Genomic DNA, 18,832 nt, shown 5'->3' on the forward strand with positions numbered 1-18,832 from the left:
TTTCTTACAGTTTGATGTGATTCTTGCAACAACCTTCTTTCTAATGAGATTCTTTTCCTCCTGTCTCCTCCGTCTAGTTTTTATTTATAAAATGTACGTCAGACATTATGACCCTCCTGGTTAAACACCTCCAGTGACTCCTGGCTGCCTGCAAAAGATAATGCCCATCCAGGCGCTGTGGCTCATGCCTGTAATCCCAGCCCTTTGGGAGGCCAAGGCAGGCTGATCAACTGAGGTCAGGAGTTTGAGACCAGCCTGGCCAACATGGTGAAACCCTGCCTCTACTAAAAATACAAAAATTAGCTGGCGTGGTGGCAGGAGCCTGTAATCCCAGCTACTCAGGAGGCTCAGGCAGGAGAGTCACTGGAACCTGGGAGGCAGAGGTTACAGTGAGCCGAGATCGTGCCATTGCACTCCAGCCTGGGCGATACAGCAAGGCTCTGTCTCAAAAAAAAAGAAAAAAGAAAAATTAGAGACCAGTCTGACCAACATAGAGAAACCCTGTCTCTACTAAAAATACAAAATTAGCCAGGCATGGTGGTGCATGCCTATAATCCCAGCTACTGGGGAGGCTAAGGCAAGAGAATCACTTGAACCTGGGAGGTGGAGGTTGCAGTGAGCTGAGATCATGCCATTGCACTCCAGCCTGGGCAACAAGAATGAAACTCCATCTAATTAATAAATAAATAAATAAATAAATAAATAAATAAATAAATAAAACAATACCCAGTTTTCTAGCATGGTGCATACAGTGGCTTACCTTCTCCAGAGTACCCATCCTAACGCACAGGTGCCCAGCCACTTGCCTCATCCTGCTCTCCAGCCACTCAAGACATCTCACTGTTCCCTGTCACCTCTGCACTTCTGTATATCTGTTCTCTCCACCTGCACTGGCCTTTCTCAGACTCCACCCTGCTCAGCCCTCAGGACCCAGAGAGATCGCCTTATTAACCAGGGAAGTCTTCATGACCTTCCATGCTAGATCAGGTACTTCCCTGCTTTCTGGGCATTCGTTGTTCTCCTCCTCTGTTCCAAGTCACAGTGTTATCTTACACTGCTTTCCTTTTGCTGTTTTTGTTTTATTTTGTTATTTTAACTTATTTCATCATTAAACCTGTTTTATTTACATCGAAGTTGTTCATGCACATAATTTAAAGTATTAGTTCAAAAGGAGCAGTAGCCCCACCCATTTTCTACTTCTCCACAGTGGCCTTGTTAACTCCTTCAGCTGATTATTTTGAGAATTTACTTCCCATTTCTGAATAACGTGCCTATATTGCTGCTGCTTGCTTTTTTTTTTTTTCTGTGTGTAATAGCCGTTGACCCTCCAATGTGGAAAGGAAGAGGACTTAGCTCTGTTGCCTCCCCTCCTCCATAAGATGTTCACTCTTCCCAACACCACTACCACCCTCCCGGTAGGGAGATTATAGGGGAATTTGGTTAAATTAGTATTCAGTGTTTCCATTATTACAATTCTGCAAACATCATTTACTGTAAGTTAAGGATCAGTTATGGTTATGAATACCTTCTTTTCTTGCACAACATTTTGTTTTTCCTGAAATTAATAGTTATTCTCTTTTTTTGTTTTTTGTTTTGTTTGAGATAGGGTCTCACTTTATTGCCCGGGCTAGAGTGCAGTAGCATGATCACGGTTCACAGTAGCCTTGACCTCTTGGGCTCAGGTGATCCTCTCACCTCAGCCTCCCAAGTAGCTGGTACTATAGGCTTGCACCACTATACCTGGCTAATTTTTTTTTTTCCTGTTTTTCGTAGAGTTGGGGTTTTGCCATGTTGCCCAGGCTGGTCTCAAAACTCCTGGGCTCAAGCAGTCCTCCTGCTTTTGCCTCTCAAAGTGCCAGGATCACAGGCTCATCACAGATGTGCCACCACATCTGGCCTCGGTTTTTTCATTTGTTTAGATTCTGTGTACTTATCATTCATTTAACTGTCCCCCATATATGTGCCTTTCTGTTCAAGACAATTGAATACATTAGATATTTGATCCATTTTATCTTCTTGAGAAAAACATGTCTCCGAGAAACATTCTGACAAGCTCTAGTTTGAGCTGGTTATTCTCTAGACAGCTCTCTAAAGTGTGGACCAGACCAGCAGGATCAATATCTTGGGGAGCTTGATAGAAATGCAAATTCTTGGGCTCTACCCCAGACTCACTGAATGAGAATCTCTGGGTCCAGCAAGCTGCGTTTAATAAGCCCTCCTGGTGATTTACATGTTCTTAAAGTTTGAGAAGCAGCTACTCATCATGCTGGGACTTTCTCATGTCTCTCCTGGGTTGAATCCTGTTTCAGGGATTCCCCTGCACTCCCCTTTCATTAGCTAATTTCCTTGCATGCCGGGAGCACATCCTTCAGTAGCTTTTTCAAAAAGGGATGGATGCAATTCTTTTGAGAACTTCTGTGTCTGAAAATATATTCTTCTATCTTTATACTTAATTTGGTAAGAATAATTAGATTGGAAATAATTTTCCTCCAGAATTTCGAAGGCATTTTTCCATTGTCTTTTTTTTTTTTTTTTGAGATGGAGTCTCGCTGTGTCACTGAGGCTGGAGTGCGGTGGTGCGATCTTGGCTCACTGCAACCTCCACTTCCTGGGTTCAAGTGATTCTTCTGCCTCAGCCTCCCAAGTAGCTGGGACAACAGGCGTGTGTCACCATGCCCAGCTAATTCTTGTATTTTCAGTAGAGACGGGGTTTCGCCATGTTGGCCAGGCTGGTCTTGAACTCCTGACCTCGTGATCCTCCCACCTCGGCCTCCCAAAGTGCTGCGATTTCAGGGATGAGCCACTGCATCCGGCCTCCGTTGTCTTAGAACTGTTGTGGAACCAAACTGGGTCCCACTCACCTCGCACAGTAAGACCAGATAGCTACACTGAGGTTTTGCAGTGGTAAAAAGGAAGGTGTTTATTCACAGGGCACCAAGCCAGGAGGACTAGGCAGCTCATGCTCAAATCCTGACCTCCCCAATGACTTGCACGTGAGGGTTTTTAAAGGTATAGGTAGATTTCAGGAAAGCAGAAGTTATAGGCAAAATTGTAAATAAGTACATGAAGGTTACAATTGGTTTTGGCCTAAAAGGGCGGGACATCTTGAAGTGGAGGCTTGTAGGTCAGAGGTAGATTCAAAGATTTTCTGATATGCATTTTGTCAGGGAAGAGAAGCTTTGTTTTAAAATGTGGGTTCAGCAGAAAAGAACATTAGCTCAGGCTCCTGGGCATGACTTCCTCCAGGCCCCCCAGGAAGAACTTTCAAACAAAGAATGGTGCTCAGAGTTCAGATCTCAGATAAGGGGCAGCGGAGGACCTCAGCCTCTGAGTGGATCCATTTGATGGGGGTCCAGGTTTCTGAAAAACAACTCAGGACATATGTTAAGTGTTATCTTTAATTTCTGTAGGGAAACCAAACATCTCCTGACTCTAACTTCCTGGCTATTGTTTTAAGTTACTATTACCTTCTTGCTTATCAAGTTGCTGATAATTTCCCTTGAAGAAAGTCAGGATTTTCCTTTATTTCCAGGCTAAGGGCAGGGGATTTGCAGGCCCATAAAAGGTGGGGACTCTGCTTCATCTCATAATTTCCATGGTTGCTGTTGAGAAAACTGATTCTATTCTGATCCTTGATACTTTATATGAAACCTCTTTTCCTTTTGTTCCTCTGTAGAATCTTAAAGAACCTTTACCTTTGCTCCTAATAAATAAAATTGCACCAGGATGGTCTTGGTGAAAGTCACTTGTCATCCACGGTGCCAGGCATTTGGAACGTCCTTTTGATAGAAAATCATTTTCTTGATATCTTTGATGATTCTTTTCCTTTTGTATGTTCTCTTCTTCCAAAAACTCCTATCATTTTTTTAGGTTGAATTGGGCTTCCAATCTTAGTCTTTCTCTCTCACTTCCCATCTCTGTCTTTTTTTTTGTTTGTTTTTGAGACGGAGTCTCGCTCTGTCACCCAAGCTGGAGTGCAGTGGCCAGATCTCAGCTCACTGCAAGCTGTGCTTCCCGGGTTTACGCCATTCTCCTGCCTCAGCCTCCCGAGTAGCTGGGACTACAGGCGCCCGCCACCTCGCCCGGCTAGTTTTTTTGTATTTTTTAGTAGAGACGGGGTTTCACCGTGTTAGCCAGGATGGTCTCAATCTCCTGACCTCCTGATCCACCCGTCTTGGCCTCCCAGAGTGCTGGGATTACAGGCTTGAGCCACCGCGCCCAGCCCTCTTTGTCTTTTTTACATTACCATCAGAAAGACGTTTCTTAACTTTGTACTTGTATTGAGTTTTTCATATTTTCAATTTTCAAGAGTCCTTTCTTGGTTCTGAGAATGTTCTATCCTGTTCTTATTTCATGAATGGAATACCTTCTCTGATTTCTCTGATAATATTTTAGTTGTTTATTTAAGGTGTTTTTTTTTTCTCTGCCTTGCGTAGTGTGTTCCCTGCTTGCTTTTTCCTTTTGTTTGTTTTGGATTTTATCTTTCGTATTAGAGTCTGTCCTCAAATGGCTGGTGACCCTCTGGACATTTTCAAGTGATGCTGGTGCTCCTTCTGTGGGATAGGTATTTTTTTTCGTCAATGTCTTTACTGTAGGACTATCTGACTGGGTTCTTCTTTGCAGGACATTTGTACAGGCCAACCATGCTTGGTAAACAACCCCCCAAATCTCTGGCCTCATCATCTACCCCAAGACTCACCCCAGACTGCTGCATCTACACAGGTTTCTCTCTATGCCCAACATGGGCCTGCCTCAAGGCCTTTGCACTTGCTGTTCTCTCTTTCTAGAATACTCCTCCCTGAGATATCTCAATGACTGATGACCTCACTTCTTTTAAGTTCCTTCTCAAATGCCACTTTGTCCAAGAGACTTTGTCTGCCATCATCCTTCATTCCCCCACCCTCCACTATTACTCTAGAACACGATTGTCCCTGAATTACTATGTATTTTTTCATTTATTTGTTTGCATCTTTCTTCTCTCACTGCAATGTCAATGCCACAAAAGCCGAGGCTGTGTATTTTGTTCATTACTCTATTCCCAGTACCTAGAACAAGGCTTGACACAAAGCAGATGCTCAGTAATAGTAGTTGATTAACTCAGTGACAAACTGGTGATATTTCTTTACTTCAAAGATTATATTCATGAGCAGCTAGTGATTAAAGAGGAAGTTGAGAAGTATCCAGGATAACAGAATTTTAAATATCGTCTATTCTCCTTATTTGTGGTAGTTATGTTCTGTAAACTCACTGAGAACACAGCGTTAGTGAACACTGAACCATTGTTCCTAGGGGAGAAACAGGGTTAGGTTCCTACAAGCTTCTGGTCACAACATTTCCATTAACCAGTCAATATGTAGCATAGTTCTATGTATGTTTCAGTTTAAAGATATCTTATTTGATAGATATTTTTAATTTATTAACATTGGACTCACAGACATCAGCACTGTAACTCATACCCGAATGAATCTTCTGTAACACACCCATTTCTCCAGAGGGCATGCCATAGCTTTCTTGTGTTTTGGGAGACTAGATAGCACTTCTGCACTGTGTTTGGTGATTATTTTAAACAGTAAAGTCACCAAGAAAAAGCACAGAAATGCAAAAACTGTGCTACTAGAGTATGAAAAGGATGTTTACAGCATGAGAGCAGAGACAAGAAGGCAGAGTGCTACCTTGTTCCATCTCAACTGAGCACATGCATGCCGGGCAACTCAGATTGTTCATCCTCTGTGTGTATCCGTGAATAACTGTAAAAGCACCATGAGCATTGGTTTGGGGGTTATAAATAAATTTTAGCAAGTACAGGAATTGGCAAATACAGAATCCATAAATAATGAGCACTCATTGTAGTTCAGAATAGAAACTACTCTATAACTTCAGGTCACCTAACATATTTTCTTAAAAACCATTCAATGAAGTGATCAAAATCAACAGGAACATTAATATGCATGTGCCATTTCCCGTGCTTTGTTGTTAAATCCAAGGAGCTCCCAGTCCACTGGGGGTCCCAACCTAGAAGAAAAATGGAACAAGCTTTGCTCTGCATCTTAGCTCAAGTCCTGAAGCTGCACTGAAATGGGGGCATCCTGGAGGCCTTAGGGGGACTTCTCAGGAAGGTGACCTGTGCAGTCTTGAAGGATGTGTAGCAGACCCCACATAGGGTGGGAGGCATTACACACAGAGGACCAAGCTTGAGAAGCACAGAGGCGAGCAGAAGTGGCCGCTGGACTGGGGGAGTTGACTGGCAAAAGTCTTGGTGGGGACTAGGCCAACTGACCTCAGTGTTGTGTTTCTATCTACCCCCAACTCCTGACCTTTGGGTTTTAGAAAGACGACACTCAAAATCTGCTCAAGAATTTGGAGTCTAATGCGCAGACCCCCTTGGAAACTGGCTCCCCATCAAGGAGGAGGAAGAGAGAAGTGCAGATGTCAAAGGACAAGGAAGCTGTTGATGTAAGCTAGGTGTTGGTGTTTGTTTGTGGAGGCACATGTGGGAGGTGGGGTGTCCCCTTGGCAGCCAGGTGTCACGTAGACAAGCCTCTGACAGATATAGTTTCCCAATGGGCTGCTTTTTTAAGGCATAATTTACATACAATCAAATGTGCAGACTCTAGGTTTTACAGTTTGATGAGTTTTGAGAATTGCACACCCCTTAGAACCAATATCCCCGCTGAGAATGTCTTCATCACCCAGCAAGTCCTCTAGTGCCCCTTTCTGGTCACTCCCCACCCCCACACACTTCCAGAGGCACCCATGCGTGGGATTTCCATTGGTTGGTTCTTTGGTTCTAGAACCTTATGCAAATGGAACTGTGCTGTTTCGTGCCTGTGTTTCCTCCACAGAATGCCTTGAGATGTTTCCCTTTCATTGTGTATATCAATTCTTCCCCCATTTTTATTGCTCAGTGGCAGTCAACTGTGTGCATGTGCCACGCTTTGTTGATTGCTTTCCATTTGGTGGGTGTGTCATTGGTGGACTGGGCCGGTTTTAGAATTTGGCTGTGATGAATAAGCCTACTATGAATGTTGGTGCATACGATTGCTTATTTTCATTTCATTTTACTTCCTTTAATTAAATCTCTAGGAGTGGGAGTGCTGGGCCTCTGGAAGAGATGTTAAAAAAATTCTCTTTGTTTCTGCCTTCCTGGAACCCTTACTCTATCCACAGAACATCGCTTTCTGGGTGAGCCCCGTGGGTGGAGAGGATGTGACATTTCTTGTCACCTCCTTGTCCCCTAGAAAGTACTGCAGGCTTCGTCTTCTGGGATAAGGGGAATGAACTAGTATTATTTTTTAGCATCTACTCATGCCAGGCAGTTTTACACCTCTCACCTGTGAGTGATGCCAACACTCACGTGAGTGATCTCCTGCCCTTCTCTCAGCAGCCACGTGAGGCTGATCTGAGTTATATTCCCGTTTTCCAGATAAGGAAGCCGAGGCTCAGAGGTAGGCTACTCTCCTGAGTCCCGCAGCTGGAGAGTAGCCAAGCTGATATTTGTCCTTGGGTTTGCCGGGCCCCTGCTCGGGAGTGCTATGTCTGCACACCTGACTCCTAGCCTCTGCCCCTTTCCAACCTGTTCCATCCTGTTCCGCAGCCTCAGCTTACCACAGAAGAAAGTGGGCTGGGGATTTAAAAACGGATTTCCCCAAAGGTCCAAAGTCAGTAGGGCTCAGCTTCTAGTTACTCTGAACAATCAGCTTTTGCATCAGCCCTACATCTCCCTCCCTGGCTGGCGGGATCCTGTGGAGGGGGGCACTGCCCTGCTCTTGGCCAGCGTGGAGCCGGGGAGAGATGGGCAAGCCTCTGCTGCTATCCCGGGACATGGCTTGCAGGAGATGAGTCTGGAACAAGCAGATCTTTAACTTTACCCTTGGTAATTGTTAGCTTGATAATGAGTATCTGCTAGGTGTAGCCGAATAGTGAACAGGTAAGACATTACTAGGCAGGAAAATACGAGTTAACTTTACAGTGGGGTAGAAAGACTTAGGCCTCCCTACAAACACTGATTGAGCCCCTATTTGGATGTGCCCTGTGCTGTCTCTGACACTGTGCTTGCCTCTCCATGTGTGTCTGTGTGTGTCCCAGTCCATCACTCTCTCATGTGTCTCTGTGGGTCTTTCTGTGTGTGTCTTTATGGCAGTGTGTGAGCTGCAGGTACACGGCATCTCCCTGTCTCTGCGTCTCTCTTCTGCTCATCTCTCTCTCTACTGCTCTGCCCCATCCCACCCTCTCACACTACTAGAATGTGCTGATAGATGTGAAAACAGATGTCCACCCAAAAACTTGTACACAGATGTTCAAAGCAACACTATTCACAATAGCCAAAATGTGGAAACAACCCAAATGGAAAAACTGGAAAAATAAAATGTGATATATGCAGACATTGGAAGGTTATTTGGCCATAAAATAAAATGAGGGGCTGATCCATGCTACAACCTGGATGAACCTGGAAAACATGCTAAATGAAAGATGCCACTCACAAAAGACTACATGTTATAGGATTCCATTCCTGTGAAATGTCTAGAACAGGAAGATTTATACAGACAAAAGTAGATTAGTGGTTTCCGGGGGCTGGGGCAGAGGAAGGGGAGGGATGGGGTGACAGCAAAAGAGGACCGGGTTTCTATTTGATGCCATGAGAATGTTTTAGGTTGACTATAGGCTGGGCATGGTGGCTCACGCCTGTAATCCCAGCACTTTGGGAGGCTGAGACGGGCAGACACTTAAGGTCAGGAGTTCGAGACCAGCCTGGCCAACATGGTGAAACCCCATCTCTACTAAAAATACAAAAATCAGCTGGGCATGGTCGTGTGTGCCTGTAGTCCTAGCTACTTGGGAGGCTGAGACAGGAGAATTGCTTGAACCCAGGAGGCAGAGGTTGCTGTGAGCCAAGATTGTACCACTGCACTCCAGCTTAAGTGACAGAGCGAGACTCTGTCTCAAAATAAATAAATAAATAAATAAATAAATAAAGTTGACTATAGTGATGGCTGCACATATTTGAAGATACTGAAAACTATGAAATATTATGCTTTACATGAATGAACTGCAGGGTGTGTGAATTAAATCTCAAAGCTGTTAAACAAACAACGCAGCTCACACATAGGGTGTCCTTGAATGTGATGAAAACAGTGCTGGCTTTAGGACCTACAATCCTGGAACCCAGTCCCAGCTCTGCCACATGTTTGCTGTGTGATGTTGGGCAGGAAGCATAACCTGTCTGAGCCTCAGGTTTCTCATTTAAAATGACAGCAGTGATAGTGCTCCCCCTGCCATCCCCGAGTCACCCAGGGCTGAGTTAATGCATGTGAACGTTCCTGCCACAGAATGGGTGCTCAATCAGTGTTTGCAGGGGTGCCTAAGTCTTTCTACCCTGCTGTAAGGTTATTTTTTTCTGCCTAGTAATGTCTTACTTGTTCACTATTCAGCTACACCTAGCAGATGCCTATTATCAAGCTAATAATTACCAAGGGTTAAGTGAAAGATCTGCTTGTTCCAGTGACCGGCTTGTCAGAATGCTCTTGCTTTCTGCAGACTGAGCTTGTCAAAATATGCGGTCAGGGCTGCTTTGGCCCAGTGGGTTGAGCTATAACTTTCTTGTCCTCCAGTGCACAGAAAACCAGGGCCTTGTAGTTCCTGCCACGCCTTGGATGACCTCTGTTTAATGAACAACTCATCTCAGCTGAAAACAAACAGAAAATTCCAGAAGGCTCTGAGGCATGCTATTCCACAGCCTCCGTCTCTCCATCCCATTCCTTTGCTGTGGAGGGAGGGAGAGTGGGTAGAGCCTTTAAGGATGCATTTACGCATTCTCTGAAAAGAACTCCTTTATATTGGTTACGGGAATGGCTTTTCCTTTCCTGCAATTATACTTTAACCAATTTGCTGAATAATTGCATTGCTCTAGCTGAGGAAGTTTTACCTTGTAGATTTCGCTGCAACCAATTTTCTAAATAATTGCATTGCTTTGCTGGGGAGACTCTTGGAATTTGGAGGACACCTGACCTTAATGAGGAGAGCTTTTAAAAACTAAAGGCAGTGGCTCCTGTTCAGGTAGCAGAGCCTGCTCCTTCCCTGATTTCGGGTATCACATGCTCCTGCATCCTTCATCCCCTGGCAAAGACCATGACCATCCTTGGGCTGGCCCTGACAGATCAGGTGGAGCCTTCCTGCCAGCCAGGGTGTGTGTCTGATGCCCATTTCCCGACTCCTCCATCCCCAGGTGCTGCACCCACAGGTCTCAGGTGGGCCCTGCACCAACATCCTTTCATTCTTTTTTTTTTTGAGACGAAATCTCACTCTGTTGCCCAGGCTGGAGTACAGTGATGCGATCTCAGCTCCCTGCAACCTCTGCCTCCCAGATTCAAGCGATTCTCCTGCCTCAGCCTCCTGAGTACCTGGGATTACAGGTGTCCACCACCACACCCAGCTAATTTTTGTGTTTTTAGTAGAGACAGGGTTTCACCATGTTGGTCAGGCTGGTCTTGAACTCCTGATCTCATCATCTGCCCACCTTGGCCTCCCAAAGTGCTGGGATTACAGGTGCGAGCCACTGCACCCGGCCCTTTCCTTTTCATAATTAGGTTTTTGTTTTGTATTCCCCTCTTGAAGGTAAACTCCTGGGAAGCAGGGATTTTGCTTTTCTCTCATGGTCACTCTTTTCTTTGTCCTTTCTTTTCTCCCCTGTTTGTAGGAAGTTTAAAAATGCACAGGGCCCTTTTGCTTTTGAATCTTTCCCTTGAGCAAATGTGTCTCCCCTGGATAGTCAGCCAGGGCTGCTGTCCTGGGTGTGACCTGTGAGGTCACAGGGACCACGCTCAGATACGCCCCCTCTTGGCTGGTGGACTCTGCTGTCACTGTCTTGAAATTCTTAATCATTATTACATAAGAATCCTCATTTTCGTTTTGCAGTGGACCCTGCAAATTAGTCCTGAGTTCAGCCTTTTCCATCTTCCTGCCATTCCTTGTTCACTGACAAAACTTCAAGCAGAAAGTGGGCCAGAATGCAGGGCATTGAGAGCAGGCCAGGCTCTGTACCCTCAGGTCAGAGGGAGGCCAGGAAGGGTTTTAAGAGGTGCATCGATGGAAATTCATGCTTAAAAAGACCATTCGGGCCGGGCGCGGTGGCTCACGCCTATAATCCCAGCACTTTGGGAGGCCGAGGCCGGCAGCTCACGAGGTCAGGAGATTGAAACCATCCTGGCCAACATGGTGAAACTCTGTCTCTACTAAAATATAAAAAGTTAGCCAGGCGTGGTGGCGGGCGCCTGTAGTCCCGGCTACTTGGGAGGCTGAGGCAGGAGAATGGCGTGAACCCAGGAGGCGGAGGTTGCAGTGATCCCAGATTGTGCCATTGCACTGCAGCCTGGGCGATGGAGTCTCAAAAAAAAAAAAAACAAAACAAAACATTTGATTCCCACGTGAAGAATGAATTGGAAGGTGTTAACCTCTGATCCTCAGTTCGCAGCACCATAAGGTGGGCGTGATAATAATAGTCCCCACCTTCCCAAGCTGACTCATGTGTGTAATTAAATGGGCAAACATGCATAAGGTGGCTGGACACGGTAGACCCTCAATACATGGATGAGGAGCTGGTTAGGTAGTGATTGCAGCCCTTCAGGGTAAATATGCTGGAGGCATAGGCCAGGGCCATGGATTACAGAGAGATTTAGGAGGTTAAGTTGATGGGATTGATTGGTGGTTGGTTGGATGTGGGGACTTGGGGTATGGGAGTGTGCGGTGCCTCAGTATCTGATGTAGGTTCCTGAACACGGTGAAGCCAAGCCCAGGGACCTTCTCTACGAACCCCCACTTCCTTTTAAACTTCATGGCACTTACTCTTGCTGTTATTCGCATCATGTTGACAGAGCCAGCTTGGCATCGGCTAAAGAGGGCGGACCTGGGGCTGCAAAGCTGAGTTCAGATCCCGGTTCTAGCGATGATTAGCTGTGTGGCCTTGGGCATGTGGCTTCACCTCTCTGTGACTCATTTTCTCTGTCTGGAAGTGGAGACAGTGACCTCTGTGGCAGGGTCCTTGGAAGCTTAGGGAGGTAGCGTATGTTGGTGGTCTTCCCTGTTAGTTTTTCTTTTTTACTTCTTAAAACCTTTTCTTCAACTTTTATTTTAAGTTCTGGGGTACATGTGCAGGATGTGCATGTTTGTTACATAGGTAAACCTATGGTACATGTGCCATAGTGGTTTGCTGCACAGATCATCCCATCACCTAGGTGTTAAGCCCAGTATCCATTAGCTATTCTTCCTGATGCTCTCCCTCTCCTCACCCCCTCACAGGCCCCAGTGTGTGTTGTTCCCCTGACCCAGTGTGTCTATGTGTTCTCACTGTCCAGCTTCTACTTATAAGTGAGAACATGCGGTGTTTGATTTTCTGTTTCTGTGTTAGTTTGCTGAGGATAATGGCTTCCAGCTCCATCTATGCCCCTGCAAAGGACATGATCTTGTTCCTTTTTATGACTGCATAGTATTCCATAGTGTATATGTACCACATTTTCTTTACCCAGTCTATCATGGATGGGCTTTTGGGCTGATTCCATGTCTTTGCTATTGTGAATAGTGCTGCAATAAACATATGCGTGCATGTATCTTTGTAATAGAATGATTTCTATTCCTTTGGATAGATACCCAGTAATGGGATTGCTGGGACAAATGGCATTTCTGCTTCTGGGTCTTTGAGGAATCGCCATTCTGTCTTCCACAATGGTTGAACTAATTTACACTCCCACCAACAGTGTAAAAGTTTTCCTTTTTTCCGCAGCCTCACCAGCATCTGTTGTTTCTTGACTTTTTAATAATCGCCATTCTGACTGGCATGAGATGGTATCTCATTGTGGTTTTGATTTATATTTCTCTAATGATCAGCCATGTTGAGCTTTTTTTCATATGTTTGTCAGCCGCATGAATGTTTTCTTTTGAGAAGTGTCTGTTCATGTTCTTTGCCCACTTTTTAATGGGGTTGTTTTATTCTTGTAAATTTGTTTAAGTTCCTTATAGACTCTGGATATTAGACCCTTGTCAGATGGATAGATTGCAAAAATGTTTTCCACTTCTGTAGATTATCTTTCACTCTGATGATAGTTTCTTTTGCTGTGCAGAAGCTCTTTAATTCGATCGCATTTGTCAGTTTTTGCTTTTGTTGCGATTGCTTTTGGTGCTTTTGTCATGAAATCTTTGCCTGTGCCTGTGTCCTGAATGGTATTGCCTAGATTTTCTTGTAGGGTTTTTATAGTTTTGGGTTTTACATTTAAGTCTTTAATCCATCTTGAATTAATTTTGTATAAGGTATAATGAAGGGTCTTCCCCCATTCTTGTCACCCAAGTCTTTTTGTGAGTTGTAAGGTACAGAGAAATGACAAGAACAGGAGCCCCTGGTGTGGAGTGTCCCTCTTGTGTTGCTCACAGGGCGTCACGATGCAGCTCTTCCTGGAGACCTATCTAGGTCACAGTTCTGGCTCAGTGGAGGCTGTGTCAGCACCCCAAATTAGGAGCAAGTGATCAATCCTTCTGTGTTTCCCACAATAGGGTGTCTTATTCCAAGGTGAACTTTGTGATTGAAAATCGGTCATTGGTGATGGAGCTCACTCTTCAAGATGTGGTTGAGAAGCACTGGAATTGACGTAGATGTAGTTTTCTTCCATTGGTGTGTTCAGAATTGCCCAGTAGAGATTTCTCATGGTCTGCAGTGCCAGGCTCCAGGCTTGCCTGTCTGCTTATCTTCATTCACTATCTGGTTGTTTCCAAAGCATTGATTCAGCACTGACTTTACAAAGTGCAGGGCTGGGGTGGGGATGACCCAACAGGAGAGAGATGCAGAGGATGTGGGGATATAGGGCAGGCCATGGATAAGTCCATCCAGCTTCTTATTAATGAGTCAGGAGAGGTGATTGCTGAGCAGGATTTGACAGTGGTTTTTGTGCTACTATGCACAGTGGCCCACTGATGAGTTGCTTCTCTATTCTAGTGACTTAGCAGGGTGCTTCGTGTATGTGGTTCTTGAGGGCAAATACTCTACTGGTTTACTATCTGGCAAGACTGAGGTTCAGAGAAGTTAGAAGACTTGCCCAACCACTTCCTTTTGTTTAAGGGTCTAATCCCAACTCTTGTGTGAATATGACTGCATGTGCTTATACCCCTGGCAATGCTAAAATTATTTTGTATGTTTGCTTTTTCTAATTCCTTAGGAGACTCTCTTGTTAATTATTCTCAAGTTATTCAAATCTTTATTTCTTCCAAAGCTGAAGAATTGTAATTAAATGAACATTGTGCCATTCTCTTTTGATAGCATTTGTCTGTTCGTCCGTCTGTCCATATACCCATCTATTTTTTTATCCACCCATCTATCTCTCTACCTTTTCATTCACCGATCCGTCTGTCTGTCCATCCTTCCATCCAACCACCCATCTATTCTTCTGTCTACCTATCCATCCATCCACCCATCTATCCATCTGCCCACCCACCCATTCATTCATGCATCTATCCATCTATCCATCCATCTGTTTGTCCACCCATCCATTCATTTTCCTTCTGGTGAGGAAGAGCTAACATGAATCTAAATATACCTATCATCGTCCCTTTCTGAGGCTGTTATTACAAATGGGATGTGGCATTTTGGAAAAACTTGACAACTTACCCTTCATTTTACAGAAAGTTTCCCACACCATTTGTGTCTTTCTCTCCCAGGAATGTGAGCCGCCTTCCAACAGCAATATCACAGCATTCGCCCTGAAGGCCAAAGTCATCTACCCCATCAATCAGAAGTTCCGGGTGAGAGTCCTGAGCGCCATCATAGAAAGCCAGTTACTTCGTCATGTGCCAGAGATTGGGAGGAAAGTGGGGGGATTCACTGTGCGATGTTTAGTCCTGTTTGAGGATTTTATGGCAAGTTGTTTTAATAGGGATAGTTTTGAGGCTTTGTAATGGAGCAAAACTTAGGGTTAATCTGTCTTACAGCAGTGTTATCAGGAACAGGACATGCCCATGGTAACCACGGTAAGGAAGTTTCATGGTTCCTCGTATCCCCAGGGACACGAGGTGACAGCACAGTAGGACAGCTCCCTCTCTGCCTTTTTAACACTAATACAAACACTGATACCGACTCAGTTCTGAGCGCTAATCCTCATTCACAGAGCCCTGGACTAATGCCAGCAACTGGCACTTACTGAACACTTACGTGCACTGGGCCAGTGTCGTGCTCAGTATTTGTCATGCATTAGGCAGTTCAACTTGGTGTTATGCCTATCAGGTAAATAATATTGTCTCCACTTTACACATAAGGAAACTGAGGCCCAGAGTGGCTAGTGACCTGAGCTCATGTGACAGGAAGTGGCAGAGCCTGAGTCAGACCCCAACACTTGACTATGGTTACACCTTCCATGGCGCTTCCAGGAGTCCTCAGCCTGGGAGGTGCTTTGTGCAAAAAAGTTTCCTAGTGAAATAAGTTTGGGCTTGCCTTCTCGGTGGTCAGGATGACGAGCTCTGGAGTCACAGCGACTCAGTCCTAACCCCATCTCAGCCATTCACTGTGTGGTGCTTCCTGACTTCTCCTGCCTCAGTCTCTTTATCTGTGAAATGGGGATGTTGGTGCTCCTGCCTTGCCCAGTTGTTTTGTGTTACACAGGATAACATACATAAGAGCTCAGAACAGCACACAACATCTAAGCACTCAGAACATGTTAGGATCTTTCAATTATTATTTGCTTTTGAAGACAGCCAAAGCCTGTTGAAAGTTCTGAGAATTCCTGCACCAAAGGAATATGTCACCTTGTTTAACACAGGCTTTCCCGAACTAATTTTTCCATGGAACCTTTGTGGTGAGCAGTAACTGGCTCATGGAACTATTCCCTGGAACCCACATTGGGAACCACGTCCTTCACATGGTTGAAGGGTGGGACGGGTGGTGGATAAAGGGCATTTCTGCATCCTCTGGGTAGGCCCTGCATGGGCCCTGGGGATCACGCTGTGGTCAGCAGAGCGTCAGCCCCACGCTGGAGGCCCTCACTGCCTGGGTGGATCAGAATACACTGAGAATGCAGGACAGTACGTGATGAAATAGGCAAGAGGCAGACGCCCAGGGACCTGTGGAGCCTGTACGGTGTCCGAAATCCATACCTGGAGGGAGGGACACTTCCACCCAGCAAACAACAAATGGGGGGTGTTTCAGGCAGGGGAACCAAAGTCTGGAAAGGCCCAGAATTATGAAGTGACTGGGAGCGTATAAGCCAGAGCCACTTCAGTGTGGCTTGGGCCGCCAGAGGTGGAGGCTGACATTTGCTGGGCCCTCTGGCCGTGCCAGGCCCCAGGCTGTGACCCCCTGTGGGCCTGGTGTGCATGGTGCTCCAGCTTCTTGATTAGGAGCGTGGAGCCCGTTGGTGGGCAGGGGACAGGAGGGTGACTCCTGCTCTGTGCAGGCAAAGCACAGGTGGTTGGCAGGATTCATGGAGGGAGCAGGCCAGGGGGTCGGACAGCAGCGAGAGAACTGGGTCAGGGCAAGCACTGGCTGTGGAGGAAGTCAGAGTTGGCAGCTGGGAGGAGGGTGCAGCTGGGTGTCCGGGGAACAGATCCAGGTTGGCAGTTTAGGAGGAGCCTGGTGCAGAGGGGCTGACCTCATGAGGACAAGTGAACTGTGATTCGGGCCTTTGGGATGTGGGTGTGGCAGAACCTGGGATGGAAGCTCTGTGGTATCTGCTGGCACCCTGGCCAGTCTCCTCCAGCCAGGCCTTCCTGTGAGCGGCTAGCATGAGTCACTGGTAGAATTATGAATACTAGATCAAATCCCCGAGGCATCACATGGAATGAGTGTGACTTTCCTACTGCCACCCCAGCCTCTGGCCGATGGCTCCTCCAACCCGTCTCTGCATGAAAACTTAAAGCAGGCTGTTTTGCCGCACCAGCCGGTAGAGGCCTCCCCTTCCAGCAGCCTGGGGAGCCTGAGCCAGGGTGAGAAGGACGACTGCAGCTCCTCATCCAGCGTCCACTCGGCCACCAGCGATGACAGGTTTCTCAGCCGCACCTTCCTCCGGGTGAACGCCTTCCCCGAGGTGCTGGCTTGTGAGAGGTAAGGAGAGGGGGCGATGGAGGATGAGGCTTCCGGTCCTCTTGGAGTGGGCCAGGGAGTCACATCATTGTCAGAGGAGGAAACAGAGGCCCGGAGAGGTTCAGTGACTCTGCCAGGGACACACAGTGACCCAGCGTCACCGTCGGAGCCCCAGATGCATTTGTCACTTCCTGTGCTGTGTTGCCCAACACTGGAGTTATGGAGTCAGGCCTGATCCCCGGGGAGAGATGACAAGGAGGCCTCATTTAATCACTGGCATGCCCTTAGCTGCTGGTGAAGTTGATTAAGTGGGCAGAGTGCTAATCACTTTACAGGGATTGATGATCTCATGAGGATTTTGCCCAGTGAGGGGGAGCCTGGGACAGGTTCAGCAATCAATAAGTATTAATCAGTGAACGAATGAATTTCTTTTAATACCCCTGTGAAGTTTGTACTGTCATTTCCCCCAGTCCACAAAGAATAAAGGGAAACGCAGAGAGGTTGCGTGACTTGCTGGTCACACAGCGGTTAGTGACGGAGCCAGGTTTGATCCAGCCCAGAACAGGGCTCTGCACATGGTAGGGGCTCAAGAAACTCAGGCTGGCAGGTTCACACACCAGGCCTCAGGCCTCTCTCTGCTCCACAATTCCGTGAATCCAAGGTGTGGGATGAGCCAGGGCACGGCCTCTGCTCAGGGCTGCTGCAAAAAGACTGGGCTCAGCGCCTTGAGCCTGAAAGTGGCCCAGGCAGAAGGGACTTCATTAAAGAGGGGCCTTCTTGGATTGGCCAGGCCTGGCTTAGAATGGCTTTCTTTCAGCATTTGGACTTAGAGGATTTGAAATGGTTTGGGTGGGAGAGTCATCATTTAAAATGTATTTGCCTGAAGGGAAAAAAGGTCAAAGACTTTTACACTCTGCCGTGTATCTGCCCCCGCTGACCCTCTGATGGTCACTTGATTTCTCTGATTCTCTCTTCCCTGAGTCAGTTTCTGCATCTGTAAAATGGGCATGAGCATGTCTCCGCTAAGGCACTGAGGAAAGATGACATGTGATGATAGACATGAAAATGCTTGAGGTTGGGCACCGTGGCTCACGCCTGTAATCCCAACATTTGGGAGGCCAAGGTGGGTGGATTGCTTGAGCTCAGGAGTTCAAGAACAGCCTAGGCAACATAGTGAGACCCCCTCTCTAAAATAAAATACAAAAATCAACGGGGTATGGTGGCACACGCCTGTAGTCCTGGCTACTCAGGAGGCTGAGGAGGGAGGATTGCTTGAGCCCAGGAGGTGGAGGCTGCAGTGAGCTGTGATTGTACCGCTGCACTCCAGCCTGGGAGACAGAGCAAAACCCTGTTTCTGAAAAGATAAGTAAATAAAATGTTTTTTAGAAAATACTCAAAGGAGGAAACGTCATTTTTATTTCTCTCCCTTCTCTCTCTCCTTTGGTTTTCTCTTGGAAGCCCCAGGCAGCTATGTCTCTGACACCAGCTGTTCTCTTCCGGCCGTTAGTGGGTTTCAAATAGCTCATTAGATCCCTTCTTATAAACCTGGAGTAAGTGTAAGGACCTCAGTGTGCTGCAGAATGAGAGTCTGAGGCAGGGTGTGCTGTGGCTTGCACTGATTAGGGACATGCCAATATCCTAACTCATCATTTCTGATACCCTGAAAGTCTTTTCCAATTCTCATTTTATTTTGCAGTGTAGACATCGACCTATGTATCTACAGCCTTCACTTAAAAGACCTGCTGCATTTGGACACAGCACTGAGGCAGGAAAAGCACATGGTAG

The 18,832-nt window shown here is 46.3% G+C and overlaps 1 protein-coding gene across 7 annotated transcripts in view; it reads left to right on the forward strand.

Annotated features, from left to right (window-relative positions):
- LOC105483919 (EvC ciliary complex subunit 1) overlaps positions 1-18,832 on the forward strand; it is a 102,076-nt gene that overhangs the window by 2,058 nt on the left and 81,186 nt on the right. For all 7 annotated transcript variants that reach the window (XM_024793423.2, XM_011745010.3, XM_071093897.1 and 4 more), the window contains exons 2-5: positions 6,328-6,453; positions 14,695-14,778; positions 16,836-17,068; positions 18,744-18,828. In XM_024793423.2, coding sequence (XP_024649191.2) covers positions 6,328-6,453; positions 14,695-14,778; positions 16,836-17,068; positions 18,744-18,828 — 528 coding nt within the window. The remainder of the gene's footprint in view (positions 1-6,327; positions 6,454-14,694; positions 14,779-16,835; positions 17,069-18,743; positions 18,829-18,832) is intronic.

The sequence above is a fragment of the Macaca nemestrina genome, chromosome 3 (genome assembly GCF_043159975.1).
Source record: "Macaca nemestrina isolate mMacNem1 chromosome 3, mMacNem.hap1, whole genome shotgun sequence".
NCBI lineage: Eukaryota > Metazoa > Chordata > Mammalia > Primates > Cercopithecidae > Macaca > Macaca nemestrina.